Consider the following 18,390-nt stretch of genomic DNA (forward strand, 5'->3'; position numbering starts at 1 on the left):
TTTGTATGTAAGAAATTATTAGTTGAATTTTTAAATACCTTGTATGAAAAAGAGATGAATTTCACTCTATACGATGTAAAATTGCAATGAATTTGTTATATTGTAATTAAGTTAATGTCTAATACTATTGGTTCTATCCTTAAGTTTTAAAGCCTACAATATCTCTATTGTTTTATATGTGTCTACTCCTATGTTTGTGTCGTTTTTGCAATTAATGTGGGACTGAAGGAGTGATGTTATGAAGTTCAATTGATTATGACAAAACGAACACCAAACAAGCCAGATATCAGACTAACAGATGATAACATTTCCATTTCATATCATAAAGAATTTCATAATATAATCATAATTATATTAGCACATCACTCCATTCAATCAATTGTACATCAGTTCAAAAACCAACAAAAATAGCATTGCAAAAACTCTTGGAAAAGCTCTTACACATATAGCAAATTCACCATAACATGATTAACATATCAAATTGAACTAAGATTTTGATCAGAAGGGAAATGGTGGCAACCGCAGCACTGCTTGTTTAGCTTGAGTTGGGTCTGAACTACAAATTACAATTACACAAATAACATATTAGGCACATAACATTTTTATAAAGTCTCGAGGGTGGTACTCAAAACCCGACTACATTAAAAAAATGAAAGAAAGAAAAAGAGAGAATTTTTACAGGATCTTGAAGAAGGTATCATCTTTTGCAACGACATACATTTTCTCTCTAATTTGAAAGAATAACTGAGATTTAGGGTTTTTATTTTATCAAATTTGGAATTTAAATTGTTTGCCTCTTTTTTATACGGTGACTTTTTGGTCATTTCGAAAATACTTAATTTTTCACTTTCCTAAGTTTCTCGTTTTATTAAAATTTTAATTTTGGTTTTAAAGGTTTAAACTTTTCTTGGCAATGGTGGACTAGTTTTATCTAAAAGGTTGAATTAAGCTTACACTTACACGGTACATGTTTGATGAAATGCCTTATAGAAAAATTTGCTCAATTATGTCTTGATCTTCTGTTGGTTCTAAAACCATACATGATTGTGAGTTTTGATTTAATTTAAAGTAGTTGCATACTTGCATTTAAAAATGTTATTTGCCTTAATTGATGTACTTAGTAGATGCCTAAATTAGACAATAGATATTATGGTTACGTCATAAGTTACACATTTGAGATCAGATCAACGACATATTATTTATGATGCTATATAAATATTCAAAATGATACGGAGAAAAACACGTTTTTTTTTTTTTTTTTTTTTTTTTTTTTTTTTTTTTTACACATGCCTACAGAATGTCATGCTTTAAAAAAAACGTCGGGTGTACTTAAAGAGCTGATATATGATGATATGTGATTAGAATATGTCAATGATTTGTTATCGTGATTTGTTATAGTCATAGGTACAAGTTTTGAATCTTTCCATTTACTGCTCTGCTATCAGATTGTAGTAATTCAAATTTGACATTCACAAGGGGACCAATGTATCATTGTTAGATAATTTAAGTTTATTTATTATGTTAAATAATGTTACATCACTCTGATTCCTAGGTGGATATTAGGATATGCTTGTGTAATGCTTTGATGTCTAGTTTTTTTTTTTTTTTTTTTAAACCAATGTTAAATCATCCGAGCTAATATTACACTGTAACCTATAGAAAAAGTAGATTCTTAATCTAGATTGAAGGTGCAAGAGAGCCACTGCTTGAACCAATCGTGATCATGATGCTAGTTCTGTTCTCATTGCTTACTAATCTATCTCCTACATCGGCTACTTGTAGCTCATTAGCCCTTGTCAGTGAACTGATAAATTCAAGTGCGGCTAAATAAGCTTATTCAGTGATGGGCCAATTAAGAATGAAAGTGTAGTCACTGAATTTGATGAAGTGTTTTAAGCTTGCTCATTTAGTTTGTAAGTGATGAAGCTTTCTCTTTTGGACTAGCTTAAAGAAGGGACAATAAGTTTAGATAAGGGACTTTAAGTTTAAAGAACGACCACTTGTGAACATTTAGTCGTGTTTTAGTTGAAAACTCATACATATAGAAGTATTAGCAGTTGTCTGTTATTTTACAAAAAGTAATGGGTTATTCGGGTACAAATAAGTGCAAATTTTCACCTTAAATTTTTAAAATATGAACCATGCTTATGCTTATTCCGCTTTTGACGAAGTGAGTGTCACATTGTCACCTGGTTCTAGACGGAGTAATTGTAGGATTATGCTATGCTCTTTTTTCTTTGTGAAATGTTTGTTCTTGTTTATCACTTTGATTTTGAGATTGGTGGACACGGCAGATATTATTGTTCTACTTGGCTTGAGGGAATTAGAATGTGATGCTGCGGATCTGTTGCGTAGGAGTGTGTCCCTAAAAGCTCCAAAGTCGAAACAAAAAATTGGGTCAGTGATCATTATCTTCCCATCCACACAAGGTCACAAGGGAGTATCTAATTCTGTTTTCTATCCTTGTGGACACCAATTCATGGTCCTACTTGAACTCCATCGGACCATACTCCATGTCCCCAACCATCGCAATCCCTCTTCCAGTCTTCCCTAATATGTCCCCAAGCTAATTAATTCGCGTTACCACATTATGTGGATTGGTGAATCCAGTGTAAACATTGTAAAAAATGGATATGTCACATAAAGAGTTGTATTGTATAGCTTGAATCTTGTACACAAATACGGATTGTATTGACGGCCTAGCCTTTAGAATACAGTATATAATTACTACATTTTATGTATTTTTAATCATATATATCCAATAGATATTCATTTATTAATTTAATCATATCAAAATGGATGAGACGATTTGTTATATACGATTAAAAAATAATAATAATATTTTTCTTTTATTATGTTTGTTAATGCACAATATGAATAATTAATACTATTTTATTTAAATTATTTATAACGATTAAACATTTTTCCTCTCTACTTTATGCTAAACCGTTGCAAATAATATAAAACGGAGGTGGTATCTCCAATTCTCAATAAATAAAAATTTTGAAAAATTGATATTTACGAGTAGGGACAAAAAAAAACGCAATTAGTTGTTAAAACTTCTATTTCTCCTATTAACATAATTCAAATTAACATCTTCCACATTTTGTTTGATATCCTTTGCTTTGAAAATGGCTACATTTTAAAAATGAGAAAAAACTTCATCACCAAACACTTGTATTTTTAACACAAAAACCCATTTTTGGGGAAAAAAAATCTACCTTTTTGTGTAATAATCGTTTTTCGATTTCCAACATTTAGGAATAAAGGGAGAAAAATAGCGCTCTTACTTAGATTGACTAATATCGTGTAATTGTGAATAGTATATTGCAACAAAAAAAATGTAAACTGAAAAGATGAATGCTAAATAGATAAGGTGAATTTTCCGCCTAGTTTTCATTAACTCATTACTTGTATTTCTCCTTTCATGTTGTCATTTTTCAAAATCATCATAATTTTAAGGAAATTTTTTAAATTACCACCAAAAAATGTATCCATTTTCGAACTAACCACCCGTTTAATTTTTTATTTTAAATTACCACCTCTTAAATTAAATAAATGCTCAGATTACCACCCATTTCAAAAATCCGGTGGATTTTCCGGTTGTGGGCCCCACCTAACGTTTATTTTAACCCTTTTGACTGATTTTTTTTCCCCGACTTTTCTCTTTAAAAACGCTCTCCTAACTTTAATTCACATTTTTCACTTTGAAATTTGGTAGAATTTGGTGAAGAAAATGTGAATTAAAGTATAGAGAGCGTTTTTAAAGAGAAACATCGAGGAAAAAATCAGTCAAAAGGGTCAAGATAAGTGTTAGGTGGGGCCTACGGACAAAAAAATCCAATGGATTTTTGAAATGGGTGGTAATTTGAGCATTTATTTAATTTAATGGGTGGTAATTTAAAATTAAAAATTAAACGGGTGGTTAGTTCGAAAATGGTTACATTTTTGGGTGGTAATTTAAAAATTAACCTAATTTTAATAACTTTAACTAATTTTAAATTCATTATTATATGATGAAAAAAATGTAAAAACACAATGATGCTAAATGAACCCTTAACTTAACTACTTTTGAACTTAAATTTTTTGAAGGTAAAGCGTAATGAGTGACATTCATACCCACAAAGTAACTAATAGGGTTTTTAATGACATTATAATACAATTATCCTTTTTTTTTAACAATTATACTTTGGTATAGTACAATTTGTTCAACTTATAATAATTTATCTAATATATAATTACAGAGTCAGTTAACGAGAATCCTCCAAAACCCCAATGCTAAACTCTCATGCATTTAGGTTTTATATATATATATTATTATTATTATTATTATTATTATTATTATTATTATTATTATTATTATTGTTATTATTAAATAACTACACATCCTTATCCCATACTTTATTATTTACTAGATGTAAGCCCGTGCGATGCACGGTTCTAGTAAATTATTTTATTTAATTTAAATTTTATATATTTATGAATATCATTCACTAAATGTATGGATAAAATTTCTAATATTATAAGATAATTTTTTAATTTTAACGCTAAAGTTATCTTTTGTTGTTTTAACTATTTTATGTGACAATTTAAATTTTTAATTCAAAAAATAAATGACAAATCTCGTTTTTTTATTGATCAAAATAAGTCTTTTGCCTATGCGTTTATTTAATAAACTCATTATGTTTAAAATATTAGTCTCATTTATAATCGTTTAACTATTAAAATTTATTGGGAATTAGTCATATAAGATTTAGTTTTATTCGTCTCTATGAATACATTATTAAAATAAAACTTTTATAATTAATTAATATATTATATAAATAAAAAAAGGCTTTTTTAGAGAGCATTCGGCGCGCCACATAAGCAAAGGTATATTTTCGACCAATTAAAAATTAGATTTCTATTTTATTTTAGAATTAAAAAAATCACTGGCCACCTAAACAAAAGTGACGAATGAAATTTTAAATTTTTGCCACATAGTTAAAAACGACGAATAGTAATTTATTCGGATTTTAATTATTTAAAAACACTAAATTTTATCATTTTTATTTGTCACAAAACTAAAAATTATCTTTACATATTAGGATTTATATTATTTTAAAAACTAAACATTATATTTTGATATTTAATAAATATAAATTATCATTTGATGTTAATGGTTTTATATAAATATCTGATGATATAATACTTTCATACAAAATTTTAAAACTTATAATGCAAGAAAAAAATTAAGAGATAACCAAAAAAAATATTTATATACAAAATGTATATAAAAATTCGTGCATCGCACGCCACATAAGCAAACATAATATTTCGACCAATGAAAAATTAGATTTATATATTAATTTAGAATTTTAATTTTCAGTCGCAATTTAAGAAAAAATTAACAAATGAAATTTGAGAATTGAAAACAAAAAATAGTAATTTAAGATTTAAATTATGAAAAAAAAATTATCTTTTATATTATCTTTTACATTAGGATTTATATTATTTTAACAATAATTAGAAATTAAAAAATATATTTTGATTTAATGATTTTATCTAACTATCCGATGAATGAGATAATATTTATTTCAATTTATAAATTCAAATCTATATACGTAAAATTTGTATAAGAATAATTTAAAACTTAACAAAATATTTTACCTTAAATTAATGTTAAAATAATAGAATAGAAAATAAAACAAAAAATATTAAGAAATTACAAAAAAAAAAAAATTTACAAAATGAAATATTTATAAACCGTGCATCGCACAGGCTTACATCTAGTATTTGCTAGAGAAATATTAAATATATTTGCGATCAAAAATTTGCATCCATATATGTAAAAAAGATAATTATTACTTAGGTAAAAAAAAATTTAAGAGAAGATAATTATTGGTTTTTAAAAATAATTTAAATTTTAATTATTCTCAATTCGTTCCTTTTACCTATGTGTCAAAATTCATAAATCTTATTCGTCACTTTTGCTTAGGTGGCGAGTAAATTTTTTAATTCTAAAATAAATTACTAATCTAATTTTTCATTGGAATTTTTTCATCGTCCTCAATCGCCCGAACAATAGTATTTTAAAAAATTAAATCATTATTTTGTTGTCACTAACAATGCTTGCGATATTGCTTCTTATTTGTAACGATTGAAAAATATCTAATGGCGTAAACTTTTCTTTCAATTAATTTTGGACGAAATTGTACAAAGTTGGCTTTAATTGCGGCATGAACGCAATCACCCTGTAATTAAAAATAAAAATTAAGTTAATTTGATGACTTGATTATGCTACCTAAATCAATAAAATTTGTTTTAATCATATAATTAATTAATAAAAACTAAAAAGGATTATAAAAAATTTAATAAATGTAAACGATTTATAAAGATGTAATACCTCTTCGTACTTTGATTTTCAAATAATTTTTGCTCGAATTTAATTATCTGATTATATTAGATCTACATGTAAAAACAAAATTCAGTAAATAAAAAATAAACATATAATCATTAAGTATTCTAAAGAAACACAATGTAAGCAATAATCACAAATTTACATTTAAACATGGATTTTAAAAATTAAACTAAGAATTACGCAACCATTGATGACATAAAACTGACACAACTGAAACAAAATTCGCTTGATTTGGTTTTGTATTGATATGAAATTTTATTGGTGTTGTAGGATGCGTCAATTTATAGTGGTAGGCATCACAAATTTTAATTTAATTATAATTAAGGAATAATTTTTATTTCTTATTATAAACACTGTAAAGATTATCTTAGATATATAAATCCTATATCTAAAGATGATTTTTTTTAAAAGATAATTTTTAGTTTTTTAAATAAATTAAATCCTAATAAATCATTATTCGTTGTTTTTTTACGTATGTGGCTAAATTTCTTAAATCTCATTTGTCACTTTTATGTAGGTGGCAAGTGAATTTTTTAATTCTAAAATAAAATAGAAATCTAATTTTTAATTGGTCAAAAATATACCTTTGCTTATGTGGCGCTCCCAATGCTCTCCAAAAATGTTTACTTTATATATATATTAGATTTTTAAACCTTTTTTTTAAAAAAAAAAAAAAAAACAATAACTACACATACCACTTTTTTTTGTTTCTTTCGTATTTTTCCAAGGGACTACTAATAAGATTTCACTTGTGTATGTGTGTGTTTTCTTTATTTGAACGCAGTATTATATATGTCATGCATTAGCACGGGTATACAATTTCTTTATTATCAACAATTAACCATAACACTCAAAATCCTCAACTCTTCAATTACATACATTTTTTAGGGACAACCCTCTAAACAACATCCTTCTCTAATTATTAACACAAAAAAATATACAGCACACTTTTTGCATGACTGGCCTCGCCGAATAACTGCTTGCAAAATATGAAAGTAACTCCTAGAGCATTGAAGGAATAAGCCTTATGACACTAACCGAGTAACCCCTATAATAGTGAACGAGTAACCTCTATAACTTTGACAAAGTAAATCCCATAATAGCTGGCCACATTGCATGGCCACCGGTAAGAGTAAGACCATGTTCTTTTAAGTAGAGCAAAGAGCATCAGATTTCAACAGAGGAGAGAAATGTCAGCAAGCCAGAACGAGTGTTCGCAGATTATTGATACTCAGTAGCATAGCTTCAACAGAGCAAATCAAACCACAAGTACACAAAAGACAATAACAGCTCAAAAAAATAAGGTCTAAGTTAACATCAAAATCAACTTCCCGTATTTTAAATATATTTTTTTCTTATATTATATACTTTCTCCGTTTTTTTATTATTGCACCATAAGAGATTGACACAAATTTTTTGGTAGTGCAAAAAAATGAGAGAGAAAAAGGTAGAAATACAAAGTTGCCTAGATAGTAAACACAAAATAAAATGTAAGTGTTGAAAATCAAGGATATTTTAGGTATTTATAGTGTAAACACAAATAATTTTTTTCCTAAAATGGATATGGTGTAATATTTGTGAAACAATATTTAATAGGAAAAATTGACAGGAATATTATGACCTTTGCTCGGTTCGCCATAAATAAAATCACCTTTTGATAATCCCCCAATAAAATGACCTTTGCATATCATCTTCCAAAAATAGGATAAAAACCCGGCAACTTGTTTAATAGGTTAATGAAGGATACGTGTCACATTACGATTGGTTAGAATTTTTTATTTTTTATATTTTGATAAAAGAATTTTTTAATTTTAATTTAACATATTTCTTTTAAAAAAATTTTAAAAAAAACTTGTGAAAAAAAACCCTCCTCCCTTCCCCATTCAGCACCACCATCGCCACCAGGGCACCAATCCCCCATCAGCCACCTCAGCTTGCATCGCCACCAGCCCTTCGCAGCAACCCCACCGCAACCCCGCCCACTGCAGCCCCACATCTCCCTCTCACGCACTACTGACTCCACTCGCTGCTCCCTCACTTCCCCCCCTCCCCCCGCAACACCAGCCTCACCAACAGTAATTGCCAGTCCGCAGCAATCACTGCCCAGCCGCAATAATCCACGCCCTCATTACCAATCACCGTTCACACCACCTACCTCCACCAGCCGCACTTGCAAGCCCAATTGCCACAAACAAAGCAGCCCCGCAACACCACCAAGAGCAGCCCTTGCACTCCTCCATCACCCCGCAACAACGCCGACCAACAACAACATCAACCCACCGCATTAACAACACCGGCCATCAACTCCACAACATCGTAACATCTCGCACAAGAAGCATCAATTTGGGCCTAATAATAGAACAAAAATCAGTGCAAAGCAACTAAAAATCAGGCCACCGCCCATACCAAACCACCAGGTTTAGAGAATGGGGGATTTTTTTTTGGTAATTTAAAATCATTTTATTTAAAAAAATTGTAAAAAAAAACAATTAAGCAATTACAAATTGACACGTGTCATATCAACCCATTAATCAGGTTACCAACCAGTTTCGTCCCATTTATGGAAGATCATGTGCAAATGTCGTTTTATTGGAGGATTATCAAAAGGTGATTTTATTTATGGCGGACCGGACAAAGGTCATAATATTCATGTCAATTTTTCCTATTTAATATCTCTCTAATATAATACGGAGTATATATCCCGTACAAAACCCGTGCATTTTGCACGGGTATACTCTAGTTTCAATAAATCCAAAAATAAAGTTTAAAATACAAAAATTGGGAGTACTCATTTTTTTTTTATAGATAATATTATAATCAAATAATGGCGAATGAAGACAGGGTCACATGAGCAATGGACCGACCCATGTATTCATAAATCTTGAACAAAGGTTAAAAATAAAAGTACTCGTATTCCTCTAGAGAATCCTACAAGTTTATGGCAATATTTATTTAATTACCATTATACCCAAAAAATAAAAAATTACCAATGATAATAAAATCCAAAAAAAAAAGACTTATACAGTCATGCGAAGCAACGAGGGCCACTAATCCCATAGTCAATAAGATGTAAGCAACGTGTTGAGCCACAAAAAATCCAGGAAAATAAATAGGGGATAAATTCCGTAATTATACCCCTAACTCACGGCTGAGTAGCCTCCACGGAAACTCAAGGGTATGACCGTCTTTTCACCCTTTCACAGCTGTCTACACTTCCTTTTCCCTTATATAAAGACCTAACCTGCTTGCTTACTTATCTCAATTGCAAAAGAAAGCCTGCCAATTTTCCAAAAGCCGCATTTCTCAATTTCTTAATCATCTTCTCATCATATACTTTTGCCTTGGTTTCTCTCTCCTAGGGTTTTCTTTTGGGTTCAATTATTTCGTAATTATTTCGGAATCTTTGTTTTTCTGGATAATCCGATTTGTGGTTCTGGGAACTGATTTTGGTTCATTCTTTGATTTTCCATTAATCTGTAAGTTTCTCAATTCCTTTCGATTTATTTTCTGTTTTTATATCTTGATTTGATTTCATTGTTTTTGTTGCTTTTGTTGTTTTTGTAATTCTGTTCAATCTTTCATGATGTTTATTGTTTCGTTATGATTATGCGAGTTCTATTTTGATTGTTTCTTTAGATCTAGATTTTTGTTTTTTTTTTCCAATTTTATTAGAATTGTTTTAGGGTTTTTAACATCGATAATATGATGCATGCGATTTGATGATTATCGTTTTTAGAATTTTTTTTTATCGTTTTGTTAATTTTCTTTTTATCGTTTCATCTCTATAGATCTGATTAATTAGATTGTTTTCAATTGGTTTGTCAAATTCTGAAATCGTAGAAATTGTTTTTAATTTGAGAAAGCGATATGAGATTGCGCAATTTTCGTGTTTGAGTTTTTCAAGTCGGTTTTAATTTGATAAATCGCTGTCAATATGACGTTGTCCGCCGTTTGATTTGACAAGTTCTTTGTTATTATGTTAATAATAATTGCAGTATAAATTTGACTAGAATTAATGAATATAGATTCAGGCAACCAACAATTTCCTCAAATTTGTTCAAGATAATTATCATGTATGAATTTTCAAATTTAATTCTTCAATTTGCATGAATTATATTTATGAATTTGCAACTTATTAATCTCTCTAATTTGCATGAATAATGTTTGCATATTAATCTCTCACAATCTCACTAATCCATATACTCTGGTGCTGCAATTGATGTTTGCTTTTATCAGATTTATGTTCATGTTTGTGTATTTTTTTGAATTTATAGTCCGATTATATGCTAACATTTAATTTCTGGGTTTTATCAGTGAAGAGTGAATGTTCTAATGGAATCTAAAGGTGGTAAAGACGATTCTAGTAGTAGTAGTAGTAAATCCTTGTTATACGCCGCTCCACTCGCCTACAGCATTGAAGACGTTCGACCAAAGGGAGGAATCAAGAAATTCAGATCAGCTGCTTACTCAAACGTAAGCTCCTTTTGTTGCATTCAATTGTATTCAATGGATTATACGAAATCGCTGCGAACTTACGGGTTTTTTCTGTTTCTGTTTCTGTTTTGCAGTGCGCTCGCAAACCATCCTGATATTCCCTAACTAGTGTTCCGCTCGACCGCTAGACGTGGTCATTTTTTTTTTTTTTTAGTTATTGCTGTTTTTGATTTTAAGTCCCTTTCTTCTTCTGTTTTCCTCTTTCCTGTGTACTTCGACTTCCTCTTTGCGACTGTAAGGCGTTCTTCTAGTATACGTAGTCATGACGGTTCCCATGGCTGGAGACAACAACAACAACACTAACAACAACGAAATGGCAATTTCTGCTATTGGTTTCGAAGGGTTTGAGAAGAGGCTAGAGATTTCGTTCTTTGAGCCCAGTATCTTTGTCGATCCTGAAGGGAAGGGTCTCCGTGCTTTGGCTAAAGCACAGTTGGATGAGATTCTTGGCCCTGCTGAGTGCACCATTGTTGATTCACTTGCAAATGATGATGTAGACTCTTACGTTCTTTCTGAGTCTAGCCTCTTTGTGTACGCATACAAGATCATCATTAAGACTTGTGGGACTACTAAGCTGCTCCGTGCAATCCCACCTATTTTGAAGTTGGCTGAAAGCCTTTCCCTTGACGTGAAATCTGTTCGTTACACCCGTGGCAGTTTTATTTTCCCGGGTGCCCAATCTTACCCTCACCGGAGCTTCTCTGAGGAAGTGGCTGTCCTTGATGGTTACTTTGGTAAGCTTGCGGCCGGCAGCAAGGCTTTTGTTATGGGGGATTCCGCAAAGCCCCAGAAATGGCATGTTTACTCTGCATCAGCTGAAACGATCAGCTTTGATGCCCCTGTTTATACTCTTGAGATGTGCATGACCGGACTTAACAAGGAGAGGGCTTCTGTCTTCTTCAAATCTCAATCGCCGAATGCTGCTGTGATGACAGAGAGCTCTGGAATTCGCAAAATTCTTCCAGACTCAAAGATATGTGACTTTGATTTCGAACCCTGTGGTTACTCTATGAATGCTATTGAAGGATCTGCTATCTCCACCATTCACATTACCCCTGAAGATGGTTTCAGTTACGCTAGCTTTGAAGCTGTGGGTTATGACCTTAAGAAGATTGATCTGAACCAGCTGGTGGAGAGGGTTCTTGCTTGCTTTGAACCAAGCGAGTTTAGCATTGCTATTCATGCTGAGATTGCTGCTAACTCTATGGAGCACAACTGTTTCGTTAACGTCAACGGTTACAGTCGTGAAGAGGGAGGCATTGAGGAGCTCGGATTTGGCGACTCTTCTGTATTCTACCAGAAGTTCTGCAAGGCAACTCGATTTGCCCCTAAGCCAAAGCCAGCTCTGAAATGCTGCTGGAAAGAGGAGATAATTGAAGAAGAAAAGGATTATTAGTACCTTTTCAATTTCGTATTTGTGGTTATCTTTTTTATTCAATAAGATTCAGGTCTTCATCCTGATGGCTGTTATTCTGTAGTCGTGTTTTTCTTCACCATTGTTATCATTTCGGATGCTTTTTTCTTTGTAGTTCCAATTATGGAACATAACATCATTTAAAAGTGTACTCGGATTATATCATTCGACTTTTATATGATTATTACTATTACTATTATTAGTCTTATAGACCTTAGTTAGTAATTTGGTACTCATTATTTTTACTCTGTTACAATAATTACAATGTATATTGGTACAGTTGAGAAAGGTAAGCACTTTTGTCGTGCTAAATGTGACCATAATTTGCAGATTATTGCTTTTGAACCATTTCATGTGTTAAAGCCTTTTATTGGAAATTTGCGATTTTAAGTTTGAAATTATACTCAAATAACCCTTTTGTAGAATGCTCAAAATCATCAGTTTTTCCTAAGAACAAGGTTCAAAGAATTAAAAACGTACTTTTAAAAAACTCCAAAGTGTCTGTTTTCCCTTTGATTAAAGTTCAAAGATTTGAAAACGTATTCAAACATGCTTTTAGTTTGGTTGGTGTATTTTTTTAATTGGAAACGGATTCGATTAAACCAATACCGTTACTATGTGTTTGGTTTGAAGACATGGTAACAATTACCATTACCTAAGGGTAATGATTACCCCTTATTTGTTACCTCTCAAAAACTTGTGGTAACAAATACCTTACCCTCCTCTTAACAAATACCCTTTCTATGGTTAAACCAAACAAATTAAAAGGTAATAGCTAAATGATTCCTTTTCCCCCTCTTATTTGTTTCCTTTCCACTCCGTTTCCACTTTTCAAACCAAACGCCCCCTAAATGTAATCATAGTTGCTACCTTTACCTATGACCCGATGACAAATAAGAGTATGTATTAATGTTAAATTTTTGATAATAAGAGTATGTATTACAACAATGAGATAGTGACCCGATCAATGAGAGAGTGAGGTATAACTCAATTAGTTAGAGCATCCCTCTCAGAGCATGTATTAAAACTAAGATCAATGACAATGATAATCAGAGTTCGTATTAAAACTAAGATTAATGAGAGAGTGAGGTATAACTCAATTAGTTTGAGCATCCCTCTTAGTTTCAGGAGATCTTGAAAGTGATTCTCAGTCTAAAAACACACACACACAAAAAAAAAAAAAAAAAAAAGGTTAATGAAAGTCAAACAATTACTATAATCCATGAAAAAAATAGCCTTAATAAATATAGTGAGTTTTTAGTCAAAAAAAAAAAAATAAATAAAAAATATGTATATATATATATATATATATATATATATATATATATATATATATATATATATATATATATATATACATAGTTGAATTTAACCTAATGAATTACCCTAATATGACTCGACTAGAAGTTTACCTGACCCGAAAATTGACCCGACCCGAACTGACCCAACCCGAAAACTGACCCGACCCAAACTCGACCTGAAGTGTTGACCCGATACCTGACCCGACCCGATTATCACTCGACCCGTAATCAACCCGAAACCCGAAATAACCCGACCTACCCGAACGTGACCCGATAACCTTTTGACCCGAACTTGACCCGACCCGAAATGACCCGACTCATACCCGACCCGAATGACCCATTTGCCAGGTCTAGCCCCATAGTTGCCAAAATATACTCGAACACGTTTCTTGTCTTAACTAATTGGGGTCATAAATGAGAATCAAAATTTTATTTATTTTTGGCCTTAAACAAATAAATATGACTAGTACAAATTTGTCGAAGTTGGATGATTTAAATCTGATTTCAAATCTCGTTTTTGTTTGTTTGTTTGGTGGAACATCTCAACTTTTTTTGTTTTTTTTAAAGAAATTTTCAACTTTTGTTTGAAATTGTTTGTACGACAAATTACAGTATCTAACATCAATATAAAATTTGTGCACACCACATTGGTTGATTTTCATAGATTAAAAGCTCTAAATATGAGTTAAATCGTAGTAATTGAGTTTAACCCAATAGCATACTTGTATTCAATATACATGTACTAACAAGAGCATAAATAACCAATTTAGATTTAAGTATATTCAGACAATACAAATGATTTTAATTGAGGCACAAAATGTCCATATTCTCATCTTTTGCGTTTTGAATAAGTAAATTAGTAGCCAACATTTTAATTGCTCGACTTGTAGAGTGATCTTTATTAGTTATGCAAACTATTATTCGGTAACAATTAATGATACCGATGGCCAAGTCTAAAGTAGTTAGATCTGAATCTTCTCTTAATTTTTTTTGACAAAAAAATCTTCTCTTAATTATATATATTTTGTTATTATCTATTGTAAACCTAGATTACATTACTTCTTAGGTTGTATAAATAATTAAATACGTAGCACATGATAAACTCAATGAGAGTATCAACTACTTCTCACATACTCAATTCATTTATATGGTATCTAGAGCTTAATTAATGATCTTTCTTACATTTTAAACTCCCAATAAAATAATTTTAAGGATGATTAATGTTATTCCGATACAAGACAAAAGTCATTCATCTTTTACTAACAAAATTACTCATTAAAAACTAAATTTCAACATACTCCTAAAAAATTAATCTTACTTAAAGTATAAATGCAACCTCTTACTCCTTAAAAAAAAATTAATTCCTCCAAATCAAACTTTCAATTTCAAAGATAATGAAAATGGGTCAAAAGCCATCCCAAATTGAAAGTTTATACCCCAATTATTGTAGAAAGAGTTACAAGACAAACAATTCTGCTAAAAAAAAAAAAGAGTTACAAGACAAACAAAAGGTTTAGTACTTGTCAAAGACAATCAAGTTAAGTAACAAAGAATCTGTCCATTAAAAATCTACGCAATTGGCGCAATTTGCAGAATCTTATCACCATATTCCTTAGCTCAGTCAACAATGGTGTGTGAGTTGCAATGTACAAAGCGTAATATATTTATATTTTACAGGGAAAAATAACAAAAATGTGGCTGTAGTTTAGTGGTTAGAATTCCACGTTGTGGCCGTGGAGACCTGGGCTCGAATCCCAGCAGCCACACTTCTTAAATTTTTTAAAAATTTGATAAATTTAAAAAAACCTAATTAGGCAAATGTGTCAAAAGAAAATGAGAAGAACATCTATATCTATCTATATTTAGTATATAAAACACAAACCACATATTTTTCACATGACACATGTCATCACAACTCACTCATTACCTCATATGCCATATGTCACTTCCCTTGATTTTTTTGTTCAAGTCTTTATGCATTCTATAACTTGGAAATTCAAGAAAGAAAATGAAGTGTTTCGTTTCCACCATAATTAGTACGTATTACATAAAACATATGAATTAAATCAAAATTGTCTTTTCATCTCCTACACTTAAAATATAACTTAAACTAATACGTCATTTCATATTCAACAATCTTCGTGTATATATACCTAATCCTTCATCTTCTTTCAAAGTTCTACTCTAACCATTTTTTTTTTTTTTTTTTTTTAGTTTTAGCAATGAAACAATTACTTCGTATACTAAATCAAAAGTTTCAACTTATGAAAAGTATACTTTTATTTGAAAATAGTTTATCCAAGTAACAACTCGTGTATCGAACGGGTCAAAAGACTAGTTCATTTTTTTTTTTTTGACGAGAAAAGACTAGTTCATTTAATATAATATGTATGGGATAAAAACTCGTTTTCTATACAAAAAAAAAAGGAAAATTCTTATCATATTTTTGGACTGCGATGATATAATATTCGAGGTTCCTTCTTTTCTATAGAAGTCGTCCATATTATTAAATGAATGTTCGTTTGCTTTACTTACAACCTTTAAAAATAGGGGAGTCATATCTTACTTTTAAAAGGCTATTAATAAAATTATAATGTAGAATAAGTACGTTAGCTTTGATATCTTTGTTTAAGAATTTCGTATAGAATGATTAAGCATTAAAAAAGAATAAGAACTAATAGTTGTTTCTTTATTCTAAGAAAAGTTTTGATTTTGAAGAATTGTTATTTGAGTAAGAGTATGATAATCAATTGACATGGTGCCTAACTGCCAATGAATATGATATATTCTTAGAAAGCAACCCATATAAAAAGAAAGATCGTATATGTTTCGGGTGAAAACAATGGGACCTAGCCGAAGGTCCAATGTAGTGGATGAAGACTAGGCTCGGTCCAAGTGATGTTGGGCCGAGGGTTTCCTGCACAGCAAACACACGTAAACTAGCCTCGGGGGTGTTGCCGAGGAAGACCCCTCCGATGCTAAAGTCAGTACAATGTGTAGAGAGAGAAAGCTATGCAAGAGAATTAATTGCTTGAGGCTTTTTGTGCATAAATGTACAAATGTGATATTGATGGCTTTTATACCTTTGCATATATGGGAGAAGTGGGCCTTGGCCCAATTGACTTGTCTTGTGGACTGATCTTGACTTTAGCACAATTTGAGCGATGAACCTTGACCTTGGGCTTTTAATTGGATCATTTAATGACTAGGCCCAATTGGACTAAATTGGACCCAAACAACTTGTCCCCCAGACCCGATTTGGAAGTATGACGGGTCGGGTATAATTAATCAGAAAAAGGAGGGAAGTAAATGATTTAATTAATCCAAAACATTTGAATTTAAACCGCAATTAATGAAATAACGGCGGTTGGATGGATAATTGTGGAAGTTAGACAGATAATGGGCGGTTAATCAAGGGAACGTGTGTTTAACGGTTACTTAGTGGGGTATTTAAGAGAAATTAAAGCGCGGACTCCCAGAATTCCCATTTCTGGAAATATAATCAAAGAGGCGCACCATCTCTCCTCACTTCTTCACAAACACAAACCCAGAATTCTCGAGAAAACCCAAGAACCCGCGTCAAAACTTCGCAAGTTCCCCGAGCATTAAGCTTAGAAACTGAAATTCGTCACTACCAACTCGTATATCGGCAAATTCCTCTTCAGATCAAGGTAATTTCCTTTGATTTTAGTTTATTTTTCTTCGAATTCGAACTCTTTCCCCTTTTTTCGACTTTTTCTTCGAAGCTCAACCATGGTGAGAGGAGTTAGAGGTAGGGCCCGTGCTCCAAGAAGAGCAAGGCAGGTTCCCGATCCTAGGGACAGGACTGGGACATGGAATGGACAAAGAGTGGGGTCTGACCCTGCTGAAGGGATCAGGGCGATTCCAATTTCTTCGGCGCCTCCTGAGGGAACGGAGGGGCCAAGCGTTTCTGGGCGGGACGAAGAAGTCCCCGCCTACCTTTGGGATATCCTCCCTGGATTTACAGAATGGGAGGATGCCGAAGTAGCTTCGGCCATGATAAAGAACTGCCCCTACTCATGGTGGGTAGGGAATGCTGAAGAATATCGGTTTGCCAAACAGATTGAATTGCATTACGACATCCTTGAAGCTGACGGGTATTGGTGCCGAATGCCTGTGGCATCCGATAGGATCCATCGTCCACCCCCAGGATATGTGGGGGTGTACACAAGACAACTTCAGTATGGGCTGAGGTTCCCTTTGGACGTATTCGTCCGAGACTTGCTGATCCACTATAATGTTTCCTTGTGTCAGCTAACTCCTGTCAGCATCCGAAGGGTGATGACATACTTGTGGGTCTGTAAGTTCTTCAGATATGTGCCGAACCTGCATTGCTTCAAAAAAATCCATCGGCTAGTGCCAAACATTCAAAGTGGGCACGGAGATCATGGCCCTGGGTGGTACCGGATTGAGTCCCGGCCCCCGTACCTAACAATGTGGCCGAACGACTCTTCAGACAAGGACTGAAGGGGTCAATGGATTTGGGTCAGAGCGCTCACGGACCCTGACCACCCTTACGTCTTCAGCGCTCCCAGGTATCTTGCTGAGCCTGATCCCGAAATGGGAAGTTTAGGCCCTCCCGAAGATAACGGCCCAGATCTATACCTTAATCAACAGAATATCTTCGGCAAACTGCCGAACCGTGGGGGCGGCGGCCGAATGAAGCATATCCCGGAGACTTGGCTCCCGGATACGCATTACGTTTTCCAAGAGAAAATGTTAGCAGCTGTCGGCCTCAGCCGAAAGTTTAGGGATGGTAA

General features: G+C 32.3%; 1 protein-coding gene and 1 non-coding gene across 2 annotated transcripts; both read left to right on the forward strand.

The window, feature by feature from the left end:
- Positions 1-9,638: 9,638 nt before the first annotated feature.
- On the forward strand, positions 9,639-12,510 carry LOC110720713 (S-adenosylmethionine decarboxylase proenzyme). Its single transcript, XM_021899764.1, has 3 exons — positions 9,639-9,876; positions 10,715-10,873; positions 10,969-12,510. Exon 3 carries the CDS (start codon positions 11,157-11,159, stop codon positions 12,288-12,290), a length of 1,134 nt encoding a protein of 377 aa, XP_021755456.1. The 5' UTR covers positions 9,639-9,876; positions 10,715-10,873; positions 10,969-11,156; the 3' UTR covers positions 12,291-12,510.
- A 2,793-nt stretch (positions 12,511-15,303) lies between these two features.
- TRNAH-GUG lies at positions 15,304-15,375 on the forward strand. The gene has a single exon. It is a non-coding gene; the product is annotated as a tRNA-His (tRNA).
- Positions 15,376-18,390: the final 3,015 nt, after the last annotated feature.

Source organism: Chenopodium quinoa, unplaced genomic scaffold (genome assembly GCF_001683475.1).
Source record: "Chenopodium quinoa cultivar QQ74 unplaced genomic scaffold, ASM168347v1, whole genome shotgun sequence".
NCBI classification, from domain to species: domain Eukaryota; kingdom Viridiplantae; phylum Streptophyta; class Magnoliopsida; order Caryophyllales; family Amaranthaceae; genus Chenopodium; species Chenopodium quinoa.